The 19,295-nt window shown below is 52.1% G+C and overlaps 1 protein-coding gene across 1 annotated transcript in view; it reads right to left on the bottom strand.

Annotated features, from left to right (window-relative positions):
• Window positions 1-3,979: 3,979 nt before the first annotated feature.
• RTN4RL1 (reticulon 4 receptor like 1) overlaps window positions 3,980-19,295 on the bottom strand; it is a 29,959-nt gene continuing 14,643 nt past the window's right edge. Inside the window, exon 2 of the mRNA XM_065694515.1 lies at window positions 3,980-7,041. Within this exon, the coding sequence (XP_065550587.1) occupies window positions 5,678-7,041 (1,364 nt within the window). The 3' untranslated portion in view covers window positions 3,980-5,677. The remainder of the gene's footprint in view (window positions 7,042-19,295) is intronic.

Below are 19,295 nucleotides of genomic sequence, written 5' to 3'. Positions count from 1 at the left end.
TTTATAAAGAAATTAGAAGCGAGTTAAAAGGGCAATTAGAAGAGCAGAAAGAGAGATTGAGCAGTGAATTAGGGAGGATATTTTAACACACAATCAGAGCTCCCCGAGACGGATTCAGAGCAGGGAGAAGGTAAAAGAGAAAATTGGCCAATTACGACCTGATAGCGGGGAATTGGTGACATGAGCGAAGGTAATGGCTGATTTGTTAAACAGTTATTTTGATTCTGTTTGCACAAAGGAGGAAGAGGATGGAAGGACTCGGGTTGTGGGGATGAGCCTGCCGGGAGATCCAGATGCGTCTGCGGGAGCGGATGGATGCGGGGAGCGTTTCACCCCTGTTCATAGGGTGGGGAGATAAACGGGTGTTAGTGAGGAGCTCCTTAAGCAATGAGCTGGGTAGTGAAACCTTGCCTTTGTTTGCCTGATCAGCCAGGATGGGGGACTGAGATAAAAGATCCTTCTCCCCTTTGAAGGCTGCTTCTCCGGGAGAGGGGAGAATGGAGTGTGTTGGGGTATAGCGAGATAGATGGGGACTGCGGAGAGGTCCTGCCCCTGGGACTGCTGTTACGTGGGTAGAGAGGTGATTTGGCACCTTCCCCAAAACACACATTGCCAACCATGAACACTGCTGCAACCCTCTGTGTCCTGTTTTCACAGTTGCTGTTGCTTCCATCTGTGACTCCAACACAGCAATACAAGAGCATCCCTGTAATCGCTGTTCCCAGCAGCAGCAGCAGCGATCTCCTGCTCCACCAAAGCCGCTGTGAGCTGGATGGGGAAAGGCAGAGAAGAGGGCTGGTGGAGTGATGTCAACCTGCAAGACCTCAAGGGGGGTAATAAGTGATGGAGAGGGAAATGTCCTCGGTCATGCAATGGGAAATGGGATCTTGGCAAGTGTTCCTGGGGATGTGGTTGAAGCGGAGGCAGGGAAAGCATACACAGACCGGATTTAGGGAAGGGTGAACTTGAAGGACCACAAGAAGTGTTATTTAGCTTGTGAGAAATGTGAAGGGATGCTTTTGATCTGCTCTGTCTCTCTGAAGGGGGTAAGAGCTACAAAGCAACCTACTGATATAAGGGAACGATTTGGAATTGGTGCCGGGGGGGCACAAGTGTTGCCTGGGAAGCAGTGGGGGACACAGGAAAACTGCGGAGTCACGGACTTGGTTTGGAGTGATAAACTGGAAATCTACCCTCAATATCCGAGGGGTGTTTGGGTTTCCTCCTGCCTGGGGGGATAAAAGAGACGCAGTGGGGGGGGGGGGTGTTTTCAAAGCATGCACGGAAAGCTCCGTATTAGCAATTATGGGATGAAACTGTGGAAAAGCGGCACAAAGGAGAGAAAATTGGCTTTGACTCAGGAAACGGGATTCTGCTGCCGGGGGTGAGTTTCCAGAGGCGCAGTCTGGGGTCTTTTCTGGGTTCTCTTTTTAATGGGAAGGATTTGCATGAACAGCCCAAAGTTAGAGCGTGAAAGCTCCCTGATGTAAATAGGCGGAAGGCAGCGACAGGGACTTGTCTCCTGGAGCACATGGAGAACACTAAAGGAATGGGAAACCCATGAGCAAATAGATGCTTGAGTGACACGTTTCCCAAGGGAAGCATTTAGAGCTTGCAGGGAGCTGCTGCGGAGCAGCATCCAACCACGCTGGCGATAGGCAGCCTGTCTGCCTGCACTCTGGATAGGGGAATCAGTGCATGGCCAGAGGCTGAGCTTGTGATAGTGACTGGCACCAGTTCACCGTTGATGGCCCCTCACTGGGAAGGGGCACCATGGCACAGGCGGAGCTGCGGAGCATGGAGGGGTTTCGGTTGATAGAGTCATTTAGATTGGAAAAGGCCTTTAAGATCATTGAATTAAGCCAGCACTGCCAAGGCCACTGATCCATGGCCCCAAGTGTCAGTATCCAACCTAAACCTCCTCTGGCACAACTTGAGGCCATTTCCTCTTGTTCTATCCCTTGTTATTTGGGACTAGGGACTGACCTCACCTCACCCCATCCTCCTTCCAGGTAGCTGTAGAGAGTGATAAGGTACTCCCTGAGCCTCCTTTTCTCCAGGCCAAGCAACCCCAGTTCCTCATCAGATTTATGCTCCAGGCCCTTCACCATCTTCTTTGCCCTTCTCTGGACCCACTTCCCATATTTCTCCAGCCTGAGCCACACTACCTTTGACAAGTCATGGTTATACCTCCATCCGCTCGACTGGAGTGATGTGTGCTTTGAGCTTGTGGGACTGCTGCTCTGAAGAAGAGGGGATTTATGCCAGCCCTCAGAGCAGCATTCAAAATGCATGAAGACACGTCGTATGAAGGGACTGGGGGGGGGGTAAAACACCCGAGAGTGAAGCAGGGGCCGTGGTAGAGCTGAACCGTGCAGATGGGGAGGCAGTTATTGAGGCGAAGTGTCAGAGCGTGCCAGGCAGAGTCAGTTTATCCTCAGAGAGCTGCGGTGATGGAGGAAGGATGGGTACCAGAAGGGATGGCACCTAAGGGAAAGGCAGGAGGAACATCAGAAACCTATAGGCCCGGTATCCTGGTTTTGGCTGGGATAGAGTTAATTTTCTTCCTAGTAGCTGGCACAGTGCTGATTTGGATTTAGGATGAGAACAACGCTGATAATGGGGATGTTTTAGCTGTTGCTGAGCAGTGCTTACAATAAGGCAAGGATTTTTCCGCTTCTCACCCCACCAGCAAGGACATTGGAGGGGGCACAAGAAAAGCTGGGAGGGGACCCAGCCAGGACCATAGAGCCCAAATGATGCGGGGATATCCCACACCATATGATGTTATGCTCAGTGTATAAACCAGCGGGCAGTGAGCAGTTGTGCACCGCTTGTTTTCTGTATTCTAATTCACCATCGTCATTATTTCCCCTTCCCTTTCTATCCTATTAAACCGCCTTTATCTCAACCTATGAATTTCACTCTCTTTTTCCCAGTTCTCTCCTCTGTCTCACTGTGGGGAGGGCAGCGAGTGAGCAAGTGCTGTGTGCTGTTTAACTACCTGCTGGGCTGAAGCACGACACCATGTCAAGTGACATCTCTTATTTAGCAGCGCATCATGTCTCCATTCCGGTTTTTAAGCCAGTAGCCTTATTGCTAGGAGTTAGAGCACTTGATTGACAAGGCTTGTAATACACCGTGGAGTTGCCTTTATTTCTCCTACGTGTTAAAGGAAAAGATACTAAAAATACAATTAGGGTTTTGAGCCAGGCGTAATCTGTTCGGCTACAATTCATCTCAAAGGCTATCCATCGCGCCTGCTGCACCCACATCATTTATAAAGCATTAGCATCTCCTGTGCTGACATTTCACTCCTATATTACAGGAGTTACACACAGACTTAAAGGAAAATATTAATAAAGTGCTCCTCTCCTTCATTCTCCCACTGAGAGCTTTGATTTCCAGAGTATGAAACGAAATAACCAACATAACAACATTCTCCACTTCTAAGGGACAGTGCCAGACTCATTCAGTTGCTATTGGTTATAGAGAGTAGGACATGAGGGAGCTATTTCAGATCACGGATTATTTGTTCTGGCTGCATTGGACATCCCTTTAGTGGAGCTTTAGAGCTCTGTAGACAGAAAAGTTCGGGTAGGAGCTGGAAGAGGGTTTGATGAACTAACCTCTTCCTTTCTTCTCCTTGCCCTTTCCCAAGAAGGGTATTTAAAAGTGAAGCATCCAAGCCCTTGTCCCTCCTCGCTTGTGAGATGGACAGAAGAGGCTGTACCCCCCCAAGCTGCCAATTCCCTTTTCATTCCCGGATACACCCAGGGGATGTGCCACTGCATAAATACCCTCTTCCATCCCCAAAGCACATGGGAGAGCCAGCCTGTTCTTCCTGAAGCTAGCGGCGTGTCTGATGGCAAACACAAGCAAGTTTCCTTTGGGCTTTGCAGCCCCATACATGGATACAGGATAGAAACGTGCCGCCGCTGGGGTACGGTTACAAAATGCACAGCAGCCTTTTCTTGTCCAAGATCACTTTTATTTCCCTTGTTTCATGAACTTCAGTGTCTGTTTGGTCTCGCACATCCACGCTGACAGGGAATTCGCACCTCCTGGGTGAAGCCACCAGCTCTGCCGTGCCCCCGACCAGCAAACGCATCCCTCTGCCACAGAGTTGGATTCAGGATGAGGGGAACAAGCAGATCTGCTCCCTCTCCTCCACCTCTCCTCAAGCTGCTTTGTACAGCTGCCTTGGACCATCTATGTTTCCTTCCTACAGTGGACCAGAAACCCTGGGCTCTGTGCTTCTCACCAGCCCTCTGCGAGCTGTAGGATATCCTTCCTCTGACTCTTCCCATGACACAACCTATTCCTCTTAGGAAAAACCCCTTCTGATGCTATCAGGACTATCCGAAGCCTTGGAACTGCTCCTTGCTGCCCCATTGAAAACCTTAGTCCAGCTATAAAGGTCCTCATGCCACTGACATGGCTGGAAGCCCCTCTCTGCCTCCAGCCCCCCAAAAGCCCCCTTTCCTCCTTGGGGCCTTGCACCTCTCTCTGGAGACAGAGCTCTATGGCTCTATTTATTTGGACTAACTAATCTCTCTCTCCCCCCAGTTACAGATTAGGACGTAAGGGTGAGTTTTGGCTCTCTGGATATGGGCTTTGCTGCGTCTCATACAACCACCCCCCTCCCACAGTTTAGTGCTCCCAACGGCTGAGAGCATTGGTCCTGGTACCCCCCGCGCGTACTGAGCCCGCCCGATGGCTTTCAGCATCTGTAGGCACTGCTGCCGGTTGGTTGTCTCGAGGAAAAGAAAAAGGAAAATCATATACTGGTCTGCTATAAATTGAACAATACAATCCTTAGTTCCGAAGATATAGTTTCCATATAGTTTATAAACGTTATAAGACATACATATGGATAGCTGAGGGGAAGAGGGGGGAGCCTGTGCATCTGTTGGGTCTGGGTTTATTTCCAGCTGTGTGAACATGGGTTACAAAAAGACGCACCTCCTGCAGGTACCTCATTTCTTTAAGGGTTGGCTTTGTCGGGGTTTGTTCTTTGTCTCATTCCACCTCGAATCAGTCTTTCCTTTGGTTGTTGGCTACTCCAAGCCCAGCGGGCAAGCCCTGTTCTGCTGTAATGCCTGAGATATTCAGGGGGTTGAGATTGTCTTCTAAGAGATTCCCAGCCAACTTTGGCCTCTGGGTTTGGAGCCAAAAGGGCTAAACCATGGGAGAACCAATGTCTTTATCACATCGGTATCCGTGTCCTTGCACTTGCTTTCAGAGAAACAATGTAGGCTTAATCGGTGATCGTCTTTACAGCAGTTACGTTCCTGTCGGTAATCGGAGGGGCCGTTTCAGCACGAACAGGACCTCACAAGAGCATGGATACAGCCCGTGTGTCCGGTTGTTGTCACCGACCAATTGGCTACCATCCCTGTTATCTGCTTTTCTGTAAGCTTGGCTTTGTTGTTTGTTGCTGTGGGTGCTCGGTTAGGCTGTTTGTGACAAGGTGTGATAATGCCTTTTAATCCGCTCCCGCTGCGTTCGGCACAAGTCCGCGTTGGCAGCCCTTCCGGGGCACGGAGAGAGACCATCAGAAGCCGAGACAACGTTCTTCCCTTCGCCAGGCCAACGCTAGCCACGTACAAAAAAAGAAGAAGAAAAGAAACTCTGGTCCTTTGTAGATTGGTGGCAGTGCGGGCTCGCGCCGCGCTCAGCGGATGACGGCCGCTAACACCATCATAAAGACCAGGAGCGATGCCCTGAGCCCCGAGCAACCGGCTGCCTGCTGCACCCCGCTGGGCGGGCGGATGGGGGTCCGCCGGGTGCACTTACCCTTGCGTTTCGTGGGCAGCGTCGGCATCGCCCCGAAGCTGTATTTGTGCTGATAATCAGGCACGTAGTCTGGAACCTCCTGCCCGTTTTTCCTTGGTCCCAAGGAGCCCGGTTTGGAGGTTCGGTTACGGCTTTTGTGGCTGGTGCAGTTCTTGCCGGGTTTGCGATAGCCCGGCCGGGAGCCGGGGGGGGCGGCGGGCTGGCTGCTGTGCAAACTGTTCTCAGCCCCTCTCTCCTTGCCCTTCTCCTTGGAGGAGTGGTGAGGGTGATGGGTTTTGGAGGCTCCTCTGTCTGCTGTGGAGAAAGTGTGTGTTTTGATCTGATGGAGCGACTCGGACCCCGAACAGTTCCTAAAGTCTTCTGCTCTTAGCACCTTGAGGTCCTTGCCGTGCATCTGCTCAGGGGACTCGCAGATGACGCTGGAGCTGGAGCCTCTGAACCTGTGCAGCCATTCCCAGAGCGAACGGGCTTTGCAGTCGCAGCTCCACGGGTTCCCGTTCAGCCTGAGGAACTCCAAGGCTCCCAAGTGGGCCAAGCAGTCCCCATGCAGCTCCGAGAGGCTGTTATTGAACAAGAAAAGGGTGGTCAATCTTCGGAGGTCATGAAACGCCCGCCTGTGAATCCACTGCAGCTGATTTTGATGGATGAGCAGCCGGTCCAGGTTTATTAGTCCCCTGAACGTGTTCTGATGGAGGCTCCAGAGCTTGTTTCCATGGAGAAAAAGATGGCTGAGGTTAACCAAGTCAACAAAAATATCATCCTGAAGGAACTCGATGTGGTTGTCTTGCAGGTAAAGGTATTGCAGGTTGTGGAGGCCACCGAATATCCCGCTGGGGAGGGAGCTCAGCCCGCACTTGTACAGATACAAGGCATGGAGTTTCACCAGCCCTTGGAAAGTGTCTGCAGCTAAAGCCCTTAAGTAGCGGTTATCCCCAAGGTCCAGCTCTTCCAGGTTGACGAACCCGTCGAAGGTGTTGGGGTCGATGAAGGTGATGTTGTTGGAGTAGATCCAGAGGGTGACCATGGAGGGGCTGAAGTGGCCCCGCAGCAGCAAGGTGATCTGGTTGTTCTGGAGGAAGATCCTCTCGCTATCCTCAGGGATGCCCTCGGGGATGGTCACGAAGTTGTGAGCCTGGCAGCTGACGGTCATAGGGGACGGGTAGCACACGCAGTCAGTGGGGCAGCCCAGGGCGCTGGGCACCTTCAGCCCCAGCAGCACCAGCAGCAGCTCTGCAAACCCCCCTGTGCAGAGAGAGGGGAGAGCGGCGTCAGCGGGGACCCGGGAGCCTCCCACCCACCCATCGCCTTCCATGGGGACCATTCCGGGTGAGAAACGCTCCCTATGAACTCAGCCCTCCTCTCCGCTCGTGAGTTACCCACGCTGCCGCGACGAGTGGTACTTGAAACGTGATGTATGGAGTACTCCCTGCCTGCACCAGGCACGTGGTTGTGCTGCCAGCCTGAAGCAGGCAGGAGAAACCTTCCCAGGGAGAATCCGCAAGGAGCAAAGCCCCCCTTGCCCGCAGGCAGGCAGCACAGTGGAGGAAACGCCATGGTGCAAAGGTGCGAGAGCAAACAGAGGAGATGCCAACCCTCGGAGGTGTCCATCCCTCCTGTGATGCATCGCTTCAATCACCCGCGCTTCCGTATGGGAGAGGAAAAGGCACAGAGCTTTAGTAATCCCCAGCAAATCACCTGCAATTCCAGTGCTCAGCACAGCCCCAGCCCCACCACCTCTTTTTACCACCGTTGTCAGACGCCACCTTCACCCACCCCGAAACCCAAGGGGTTTACAAACGTGTTGCCAGCAGTTGGTGGGAAAGGCTTGAGCCGAAACCTCCGTTTGGGAGTGGGCTGCTCAAGACATGTTTTTAAATGGATGTCCTGTGGCAAAGCACATTGCATCCTCTAAGGCTACAGTGTGCGCCTGTGACCGCGGCTTTCTCGCTGCAGAGAAGAAGGCAGTAATCATCCCCTCCCTCTGCTCAGCTCTCAGAGTGCTGGTTACGCCGCCCCATTCCCGTCTCGCTCCCACTCCTCGCACCAGGCTTGCTTTCAGGCTATTCCTTCTGCTCCCGGTGGCTTTCCAGACTCGTGGCACCAGACCTGTCATTTTTCATTCAGATTTTCCTCCTAGATCCGGCTTTTCCTCCCCCCCCCCCCCATCCCTCCTCTCACACACAAAATTTGCTTGTGCCTAATGAATTCTGCCTCTGGACTTCTTACAGGGGAAGGGAGGAACATGGGAGCAGCGCACAGCTGCCGGTGTCATCCTGCCCACGAGTCCTGCTCAGCTTGTAGTAACGTGAAAAACAAGAGTGGAAGTGAAGTTCATCTCTAATTACTCCACGTCGTTATCACCAGCGAGTCCATGAGCCTGGACCCCTTGGGCTTGTTCAGTCCCTCTTTCGAGCGCCTGCAGCTGAACGCAAGTGGGAGGCAAAACCCTCTCACTGGTCCCTTATTAATTGTGTTTGAAGGATAACTCCGTGGTTACCCTTGCCTTTTGCCTGGCATGGAGATCTATTGCCATTTAGTTAACAGCAGGCGACACGTCCATCTGGACTCATCCTTTCAAGGCAAAGTTGTGCCGTTTTTAGATAAACGGGGTTATTCAGACCCTCCATAAATCACCAGTAAGAGGCAGTCGTCGCTGACTGCGCTGTTAATAGGAAAATAATAGCATCGCTAGCCAAAGCGTTGGCCCAAGCCTTGGCTGCGATGAGAAGAGGGAGCCTTCTTCCAGGCACTGCCCTTCAGAAACGAAGCATTGGCCACCGGGATTGATGTCTCATCCCTGTGCTGCTGCCAGCAAGGGGCTGTAAGTCACCAACTCACGACAACTCCTACGGCTGTGTAGGAAAAGGAACGTTCTCCAAGTCACCACCGTAGCGTGTTGGCTCCGTTACTGTGCCTTTGCGATGGGAGAGGGGCCGTGGTGGTGGGAGCATCATTGCCAGCGCTGACTACCGAGCGGTCCCTGCCAACACGGGAGCCCTCGCTGTGACTCGTTGTGCGAGCACAGGCTGCGGAACAGCCGTATCCTGAGGATATGGTGATATCCGAGTGCCAGATAAGGGTGGTAAGGGTAAAACTACATTTGTAGATGTGTTCTGCTGGGGGTTTTTTACCCAGGGATGCGCTTCGCCAAGGTAGGACGGCTTCATGTCCCCCGTCTTACCCCAGTGACACCGAGGCACGAAGCCTTCTGTAGGCCTGATGTTTATTAGTAAGATCCTGCCAGGCACAAGTGCTGTGACGATCTCCCACATGCGGAGTCTGTTATTGCAAATACCAAATCACAAGGGTCTGAATCAATAAACCATCTCCCAGCTATAAGCAGCAGGTTGGAAGATTACATATTGCTTCCAAACAACAGTTTTATGCGCTCTTCCGTGACACGACAGTTGCCAGGCTAACGGGATTACTGACAGGAGGTGGAGCCGGCCAGGGATCTGGGAGCATACGGGATTTCATGTATAGGGATGGTGATGACAGGCGGCTGTTAGCAACGCGTGGCGATGGATGAAGGCAGCTTGGGTCTCCCTGGAGCACGGCCAAGGTAGAGGCTCCTGCCGAAAGGGAGCATGGTGGTTAACAGCTCCCTGCCTACAGGGATAACTCCGGAGGTAAAGGTCAGAGGGAAGTGAGTCCATCTCTTTAATTAGCAGGTTTTGAGTTAATGGCTGGAGTTCCTATGGAGAGGGAGACGTGACTGCTATGGTTGTGGGGATCGTCTGTGGTGTTATTGGTTCTCGGCTTCCCAAGACCACAATGGTAGGGAGAAAAGCCAGGGATGTCATTCTACCTATGGACTGAAATTCAGTGGTAAGAACTGGGAGACAGAAGGATGGGTGCTTGGAAAAATAACAGTTAGGTGGGCAGGACTTGGAAAGAGGAGCCATATGGACTCCACAGTGGATGCACTCACGGCACATGGTCTCATCAGGGATGTTTTCCCTCCAAGCCCATAAAACCTGCTGCTTGCCTAGTGTTGTGAGAAGCTGCAACTGGGACTGGTAAATTTAGATCCAGAAAGGAGAGTCCCAAGAAACAAAGAGGATGTGGTCGTGGAGCCATGAAGCTCCTGAGGCTGCTGACACCAGCACTGCAATGGGCAGCAGCCGAGCCCCACTGCGATGAGACAGGCAGGAGCATTGGGGTCTCGCTGGGCTTCCCAGGCTGGAAAGAGCAGCAGGAGAGGTCCCAGCCTGGCTCCCTGGGGAGTTAGAGCCTGTCGAACTTGTTGAACTTGTTATTCCTGATACAGCCCTTTCGACTTCGCCTTGTAAAGGTTGCGAGGCGGATGGAGGGTCACCAGCGCCTGTGTCAGAGCTCGCCGGGGAGGGAGAGCTTCAAAAGCATGGAAAAATCCTGCAGGATCCTGCTAGGGAAGTGAATGAAAACAAAGCCCCGCTGGCACGGATAGAGCCAGCAAGGGGGACTTCATCTCCTGCCTTTCTCCCATGGACACTGCACTGTCACCTCGGCTTCTGCTCGCCGCATCCTTCTGCTGCCTCCTGCTTTTGACTGAGGTTTCAGTGATTGGAATGAATTCGTCTGAGTGTCCAAACCATTTCCCATGTAGCATCTCTCTAATTGGGCATTAATTAGGCATCAGTTAATGAATGCTCAAAATAATTTATCTTTGGATGCGTCCAGTTTGCAGTCTTACTTTTAACAGCATTAGACTCATTATTAGATTAACATCGTTATAAATGTTCTCCATTACCTGCTTGTTTCCATTGTCTTTGCCTTATTACTGAGAGTGAAAATCACTCCTCTCCCATGCATTATTGATGAGTAAGGACTTTCTATATGTAGCACGGGATTAATTGTTATACAGCGTAATGCATTTAGCGTGAAGCCTCAATTTGTGCAAGAGCTGAAAGCAGCCAGAAGAATGCAGACACCCGGAGCCAGCACACTCAGCCAGACACAGAACATCTCTTCCACCCCAGACCAGGATCCTCCGGGCCGGTGCCAGCACAGGAAGAAACTTAAAGAAGGCAAGAAGAAGCTGGTTTGATACCCAAGATCAAGGGGGGAAGAAGGTTCAAAGGGTTGGAGCACTTCGTTGCCATTGCAGCAGGGATGCTGGCCTCAGCTCAGCCCATTCCCAGGGCACCCAGTGTCCCTGTGCTGGCAGTTTCCTTGCATTTATAACACTTTACTGTGTCTCCAAGTGAGGCAAAACCTTGGTTTATTTGGGAAGACATGATGCCACTTGTTTTCATCGGAGTCTCAGGCTCGAGGGGAAGAACTAATAGGTTTTACTATGACTTAGGAAGGATGCAGCTTCAGAGCTCCCTAAAAGGCAGCCCCACCACAAGCCCTTTCCACTCCATTCCCTCTCTGTAAGCTGCTGTTCTCAGATGGATGCTTCCACCTCTCCACCCAGCCAAGTTTATATGGGTCACGACCCATCTAAATCTCCAGCAGGATCTGGTCTAGAGGATGGAGCAGGTTGCTTCTCTTCCAAATCTCTCCTAAACCGCCATCTGCTTTGGGAGACCTATCTTAGCTCATGTCTACATGCAACTTGACTGCCTGCTTACTGTGTCCATTACCGGTGCTGCTCAAGCTGTTAGATTTATAAGCTCTTTAGAGCAAAGCCCTCGTCTTCTGGTTGCTGATTTATGTATCTTTACTGCCATAAAACACTATGTATAGCTACTACATAATATAAATAATAATACTTAAGCAGAGCGAGCTACAAGTGGGGACAAAACATCTGTCTCCTGCTCGCAGCTGGGATTATCAAAAAGGCAGAAGTTGGCTCATCACTCACCCTCTTCTAAAGCCAAATTCACACCTTGGTTGTAACACCACCACCTCGCTGTCAAGGAGAACCAGAGAGACATTTCCTGTCCCGTTCACACCCTGGAGCTAGCAAAGGGTGGCTTCTAAACCCGAGTGAACCGGGGCACACTGCTACAACCCCTGGGCAAAACACACTTTGAAACTGGGAGCTAACTCGGGGTGGGACCGAGAGAGAAACTACAGCTTAAGGAGAAAAAGCAGCCTCAGAGGTTCCCAATCCCATCTGTTGGGTGAAGGACGATGAAAGGCAAGGCCAGAGCAGTGGCAGCAACTGGGTGCGAGCCAAGAGCGGAACTTCAGATCTGGGACAGTGCGACAAAGCGGTGTCAGACCTGTGCTTAGGAGCTGCAGGGGGGATTTTTTCCCTCTTCCCTCTCTTCTCTTGCCACACAGAGGATAAAACAAACCAGCCCATCCTGCCTGTCACCAAGACAATTCCCCAGCAAGCAGCAGCAAAAAGCCCCTTGAGGTGATGCCCCGTGGTCCTGCGGTGCTCACAGCAGGAGCATCCTCAGCGCGTTTGCTCCCTGCATCCCGGCGGGGACATGGGACAGGGCTCTCATTCTGCCCGAGCTGCCTGTCAGCTGTCGAGTCGCAGCCACCCATCCACAGAATCACAGAATCACAGAATCACAGAATCCCAAGGGTTGGAAGGGACCTAAAAAGATCATCTAGTCCAACCCCCCTGCAAGAGCAGGGTAACCTACAGTACATCACACAGGAACTTGTCCAGGCGGGCCTTGAATATCTCCAGTGTAGGAGACTCCACAACCCCCCTGGGCAACCTGTTCCAGTGCTCTGTCACTCTTACAGTAAAGAAGTTCTTCCTGATGTTAACGTGGAACTTCCTATGCTCCAGTTTACACCCATTGCCCCTTGTCCTATCACTGGATATCACTGAAAAAAGCCTAGCTCCATCATCCTGACACCTACCCTTTACATATTTGTAAACATTGATGAGGTCACCCCTCAGTCTCCTCTTCTCCAAGCTAAAGAGACCCAGCTCCCTCAGCCTCTCCTCATAAGGGAGATGTTCCACTCCCTTAATCATCTTTGTGGCTCTGCGCTGGACTCCTTCAAGCAATTCCCTGTCCTTCTTGAATTGAGGGGCCCAGAACTGGACACAATATTCCAGATGCGGCCTCACCAAGGCTGAGTAGAGGGGGAGGAGAACCTCTCTTGACCTACTAACCACTCCCTTTCTAATGCACCCTAAGATGCCATTTGCCTTCTTGGCCACAAGAGCACATTGCTGGCTCATGGTCATCCTCCTATCCACCAGGACCCCCAGGTCCCTTTCCCCTTCACTACTTTCCAGCAGGTCAACCCCCAACCTGTACTGGTACATGGGGTTGTTCTTCCCCAGATGCAAGACTCTACACTTGCCCTTGTTAAATTTCATCAAGTTTCTCCCCGCCCAACTCTCCAGCCTGTCCAGGTCTCGCTGAATGGCAGCACAGTCCTCTGGTGTGTCAGCCACTCCTCCCAGTTTTGTGTCATCAGCAAACTTGCTGAGGGTGCACTCAGTTCCCTCATCCAGGTCATTGATGAAAATATTAAACAGCACCGGTCCCAGCACCGACCCCTGAGGAACTCCACTAGTCACAGACCTCCAGCTAGATTCTGCGCCCTTCATCATGTTTTTAATCCTTTTCTCTCTTTTTCCCCCCCCTTTGCAAGTGGTGTCATAAATAACTGACAGATCCCAGCTGTTTGGAGTTATGGTTTCTGATAGAGTGACAGCTGCTCCCAATCCCCCAGTCATCACCCCGGCAGTTCTGGAACATTTCAGCAACATAAAAATCATTGGAGATCATTCCGGTTTTGCATAATTTGGTTAGGCAAGCTGTGATTTAATGGCAATTATGACCTCCGAGGCAGAAGATGAGCTTGGAGGCTACCGGCTTCACACAACTTTAGCTCCGGGTGCAGCGGCAGGGATGTTCCGGGGAGAAGGTACTACAAGCAAAAAAACCCCATCTCCAGCTGCTGGAAATTGCCTTCCTTCACTGGCAAATGAAAAGAGTGTTCCCAGAGGAAGAAGCATGCAAGGAAATTTAGAACCAATATTGCTAAGGAAAGCTTCGGGAAGAGGCTGGTGCTAAAAGATGCATAAGGAGGTATCTTTTAAGGCTTTAAATTGGGGAGTGCTGTAGCCCCTACAAGCCCTTCTTTATCAGCGGTATCTCATGTGTTAAGTGGTAAAAACCTCCTCGTGGTCACCCTGATCCTCACTTTGGTAGTCCCAACATAGCAAATCCTCCTCACACAACTGCGGTGGGAGAGCCGGCCAGCACTGGGAATGGGCCATGCCCTTTGCAGGCATTGGCCACTGCTCTCCCCTCTTACAGGGTTTCTCTTGCTCCTCAACCATTCTGGAGCCCCCCCAGGTTGCATTTCTGCATCAGTAAAGGATGGAGCTCCAGCTCCATCCAAACCCTCGGTCAGCCAAGCTGCACCAGGAGAGCAGTTAGGGATGGAGAACCATGCTCTAGAAGCAATGAACACATCATGGTGCTTCTGGCTGGGGGCTTCAAGGGGAGCAAAATGATGCTTAAAAGCAGCAGCAGCTTTTGTTTGGAGCTGAGAAGGTCCAGTTCTCCCCCTCCACCCTTGGGGTCTACCAGTCTGGAGTCAGGGCAGAGACCTGGGGTGAGCAGCCCCCCAAAATCACCTCCTTTTGGGTGTCAGCAGTTCGGGTTACATTTGCTGACCCATTCTCTAGAGCTTTTCACCTTCCTCCGCCAAAGTCGAGGCCAAGGTCACCTGGAAGGTTCTGGATGGTGGTCATTAACTCCGATTGCAGTTTGAAACCAGACCATAAATTTCGTAGTGTAATAATGTAAAAATCAATAGCTCTGTTTGAAACAATAGCTTTGTCTTCCATTTCAGCCGGCTCTGATATCTCCCCATGGACCGCGTCCCTCTGAATCACACTCACAGAGAGGAGCGATGGGTGGTGGGGCTCCTGCTCTCCTGCCAGGTGCCCGGCCCCTCTGTCGTTACAGATTCAATTAGTTCATTTATTTCTCTCTTGCAGTTAAACTCCAGGATGATTTAAAAGGGAAGAATAAGGAGGAAGCCTTTTATGCTCCGTCTCTTTGACATCCCGTCCGACGCAGCATCCCTGAGGCTTTCAGTGCATGGAATGGCCAAGCCCCTGCTGCCCATCGCTACAGGCAGCACAGCCAAAGCCCAAAACGCTCCTGGAAAGAGGCAGCACCCACTCACATAAGCAAGAAAAGAATCAAAGTCCGCTCTTTTCCGGCTCTGGCTCTTTGGATGAGCAGGGTCTGGCTTCCTTTGCTTCCTTATTTTTCATTGTTTGCTGTAGCACTGACTCGAAATATACATCGAGAGGCAGGATTGTCTTTCACATGTTGGTGGATGTGTGATCCTCAAAAACAAATTAGTACCGATTCACTTCTATATAGAGTGCAGCCATCAGGGAATCACTCCTGAATTCACAGCGAAGGAAAGTAATAATGCTTCCAGCGTGCTAATCCTCTCCGAGAGCAGCCCCTGAACTCTCTCCTGGTGCTGGAGGCACCACTGGAAATTACAATTGTACTGCAAAAATAATAGATAAATACAGAAATTGGCAGGGTTTGTGCTGGTCCAGAGGATTTGTACCCTAATGTGGAACTCCCTGTTTAATTAGCACTTCTCCCTGTGTCTGCATCTCCTCCTCCTGCTGCTTCAGCTAACGGAAAAGGAGGGGGGCGGAAAAAGGAGGTCAGTGGTGGAAGTGGCTTTGGGATTGGAAACTCGGCTGTGGAAACTTGTTTCGTTTAAAGGCTTGTTTCAGGACTAACTATGCAGAAACAGAGGGAGTGGGGAGCGTGTTTTCCCTGTGTAATCTGCTCTGCTTAACCCCAGTTTGCAGCACGCCTTCCACTGCAGCGATGCCCTTGGAGTACAGCTGCAGTCGGATGCTGCTGGTCCTACGGATGCAGGCACAGGGCACAAACACAGTGCCACGGTGCGGAGCCTAAAAGCTGGTGTTTGGGAGGCTAGATCAGAGGCTGGGCTGCTGCTTGCATGGGGTTGAAGGCAGATCAATAGGACAGGATAGGACAGGACAGGATAGAAGAGGTATAGAACAGGATATTTCCATTGCAATGAACTGACAACCATCATCTGGTCCAGGGGCTGACCAAAAGTTAAAGCTTGCTATTAAGGGCACTGTCTAAATGCCTCTGAAGGCCTTGGGGCATCGACTGCCTCTTGAGGAAGCCTCTTCCAGGGTTTAACCAACCCCTCAGTAAAGAAATGCTTCCTAATATCCAGTATAAACCTCCCCTGGTGCAGCTTTTAACCATTCCCACACATCCTATCCCTGGATACCAGAGAGAAGGGGTTGCCTTCTTCTCCCAGGTCTCCTTTCGCTGCTGCCGGAGGGTTTATCATGCCCCTGTGTCTCATCCCATTGGACACGATGGACCAGTGTCGCAAAAGCCACTGGGACCTTCCCAGAACAGTGGCCCACTGGAGGGGAATGGCTCATCTCTGGTCCTTTACACATGGTCCTTGGGTCCTACTGCAACTGGAGGTGTCAGTGGGCACCGGGATGCTCCCGCTCCTCTGGGAGAGGATGGCACAGCCCATGAGCACCCTGAGCATGGCATGCATGGATACTGCAGGATTTCAGGCACGGCCAAGGGCTTCACCAGCTCCTGGTGCCGCCGTCCTGACCCCCAGCAGGCACCAAGCATCCTCTGCTGGTCCCCGGCACAGGACGGGGCTCCGGCAGGACGTTCCAGCAGCTTGCAGCAAAGCCAGGATGGGAATTGGCGAAGGATAGGGAGATCCTGAGGTCCTCGTGAAAGGACTGATAATTCCAATAGCCCCGGAGGAAAGAGAAGTGCAGGAGGATGACTTGAGCTTAGTGGATTGTCTGAGGCGTCTCAGGGGATCATCAGATACTTCCACTCCCTTTTTGTCCTGAGGTGACAAGTTTCCCTTCCCATTCACAGAAATGCAAAGCAGTTCATTCACAGGAGGAATAAGAACGGGGCGTCCTCTGTAAGCGAAACCCTCCAGAGGTGCTCCACAGCGAAACAATTGCAGATGAAATGACAAAACCCACCCCAGACGAGCACCAGCCAGATCCGTATCGAAGGAACAAGCTCCTGCGTAGCGATAGCAGATTCACCAGCTCAATTCCCCGCCAGCGGCTGGCTGGGACCTGCAGAGGGTTCCTTTAGGATCAGCAATGCAGCCAGAAGGGAGCGCGTGTGGGATGGAAGAGCAAAGTGACAGCTGCCCGGGTGCACGCTCGGCTGCCCTGTCACCCAGCCCGCATCCACAGGAGATGCTAAAACCGGAGGCTGCAGGAAGCCAGGGATGCGCTGGCTGGACCTGTACCTGGATGGAGCAGGTATTGGCCTGGAAGAGGGAGGCAAAGGGCCCTTCTGCAGTGGTTTTTATGCTAGCGCGGCTAATAGGGAAAGCATTAGCTCCATAAACGTGTAATCCTGCTGAGGTCCTGACCCCAGCAGTGTCCTGTGCCACCGAGATCCACAAGCCAATTACGCACCGTGCCGCGTGGGCTCCCTTTCATCCCTTTTCAGTCCTTTTTGCATTCCAGATTTATTGGATGTCCTTGTGTTCAGTGGAGAAGAGGGCAAATTGGAGCCTGTCATGTACCTTCTTCCCCATTCAGCGGCACATCATTCTGCCTGCAGCAGGGGGGAAGGAGGTTGATGTGCAGGCATCAAAGCCACTGCCTCTGTCACATTTTCTTCTCCTCCCCAAAATATAAAGGCGAGAAAGAAAAGGGATGGCGTCATTTGGAGCCTCAGGCCTCAACCCCACACCCAAACCGGGTAACAGCACCTTTCCCAGCCCCTTGGTCTCCTCACCAAGGTGGGTGCGTGGTGCAACGAGCCCTCCAAGTGAACATCCCCGTGGGTCAGCAGCCCCGCGAGCATCGCAGGCGGCAGCAGAAGCCCATCGCTATGGGAGCTGTGTGCTGGCACGCTGGGCTGCGAGCGTGGCTGCCTTTCAGAGACCTCTCCTGTGCTTCGCACTCAACTTTGTACCAGCTCTCAAAGAGCCCAGTGAGAAAAGCAGAGCCCTGTGAATAGCTGCGCTCTGCTGCTCCTCTGCCCGGCGCGTGGAGCCGACCTGCGCGTTGCACGGGGCCGTTAGGAGGTTTAATGAGCCAGCGGGGAGATGCCGTGTGCCCGGCTGCATGTTGGGCATTGCTCTGATCCTCTGTGGCTCTCGGGATGTGGGAGAGCTGAGCCTGCAAGGGGTCACCCCTCACTGAGCATCAACTCTCTGCCAAGGCCCTGCAATCTGGGCAGGCGGATGCTGGGAATGAACGTGCAGCGATGAACACGGACAGGACACGGCGCTTTGCTGATCTCCTGCTTTGTCTTGCTCCGGCGCTGGCACCTCATCCCAAAATATCCCTCCCCGTGCATCCCCCCGGGAGTGGACTTGGTGGAGATGCTGCACATCCCCCAGCGCCACGCAAATGCATTAAGAGCCTCATAAAAATAGCTTGTGAAGAGGATGCGTTGCCATCAACGGTGGCTGCGCCTTGAATGCAGCAAGGCCAGGTAATTATGGGATGGGGGCTGCAAGGTCTCAGCAGTCTCATTTCTATTAATTATAGCCCATACGCGGGCCACGCGCAATGGGGAGACAGGGAGATGGGAAATCAATGGGGAGGGAATGGGAGATGCTGGGAGATGGTGGTGCCGAGCCAGCAGCAGCCTGGACACAATGGGGAGGTATTTACAGGAGGAAGCAACAGGCTGGGCTGTATGGATTGACAGGGATGTTTTACCTTGGCATCCTCATGCTTAAATGCATGTTTTGCAAAGTTAAAGCGGATTATAAACAGCAGAAATTGGGGTATATTTTAGGGAGAGAAAAAGAAAAGGAAGATTTTGGCACAAGGATAAAGGAAGGCAACTGAGATGCTCATTAAAACCGAGGGGCTCCGTTTCCCTATCCAAGTGGCCATGTCTTCTCTGGAGGCTCCCAAGTGCTTTGAAATACCTTGTCAGACAAAGCCTTTCATCCTACCCAATTCTGGCTAAACTCGTGGACCCACAGATTCGCACTGGAAAAGGGAAAGAGGGAGCAACTCTGTTCTGACTTTTCACTTCCCATCTGATCGCTGTTGATACAATTTATTCCTATGACAGCATCTGCTGCTTTCATGGGGTTTTCATTCTGAAGTACAACTCGTCTTTCTTAGTCCCATTTTCGGGCCTTTCATCATTTGAGTCACAACATAAAAGGCATTTAAGCAATCCTGCTTGGAAACCAGGCTGGGGGAGAGGAGCGGAGCGAGGAAGCATCATGTATACCCAGCCCTCCTCCGGCACGAGATGGGGTATCCCAGTGTGTCACAGCCTCAACGTGCTTCTCCCATGCTGTCTGCTAAGAACGGCAGCGATGGGGACATTGTGTTTCCATTTTAGGGTGATGCTGTGAAAGCCAGGCGTGGTTTTTAGCCATGGCTTCATGCAGAGCCCTGCATCCTGCATCTCTGCTGGGGCAACATCTCTCCTTGGCCACCACCAACCCTCTGTGTGCTCCCAGGGGCTTAATGCCCTCTTCATCAGCCGAAGCTCTTGTTAGACAGCCAACTGCCACGCTGTGGCCTGCATCTCCCTATGCCCCCATGCCCTGGGGGTTCTTCCACCCCTTGC

This window comes from Lathamus discolor, chromosome 14 (genome assembly GCF_037157495.1).
Source record: "Lathamus discolor isolate bLatDis1 chromosome 14, bLatDis1.hap1, whole genome shotgun sequence".
Taxonomy (NCBI): domain Eukaryota; kingdom Metazoa; phylum Chordata; class Aves; order Psittaciformes; family Psittacidae; genus Lathamus; species Lathamus discolor.
The sequence above is the reverse complement of the archived record's forward strand: the minus strand, read 5'-3'. Positions and strand labels throughout refer to the sequence as shown.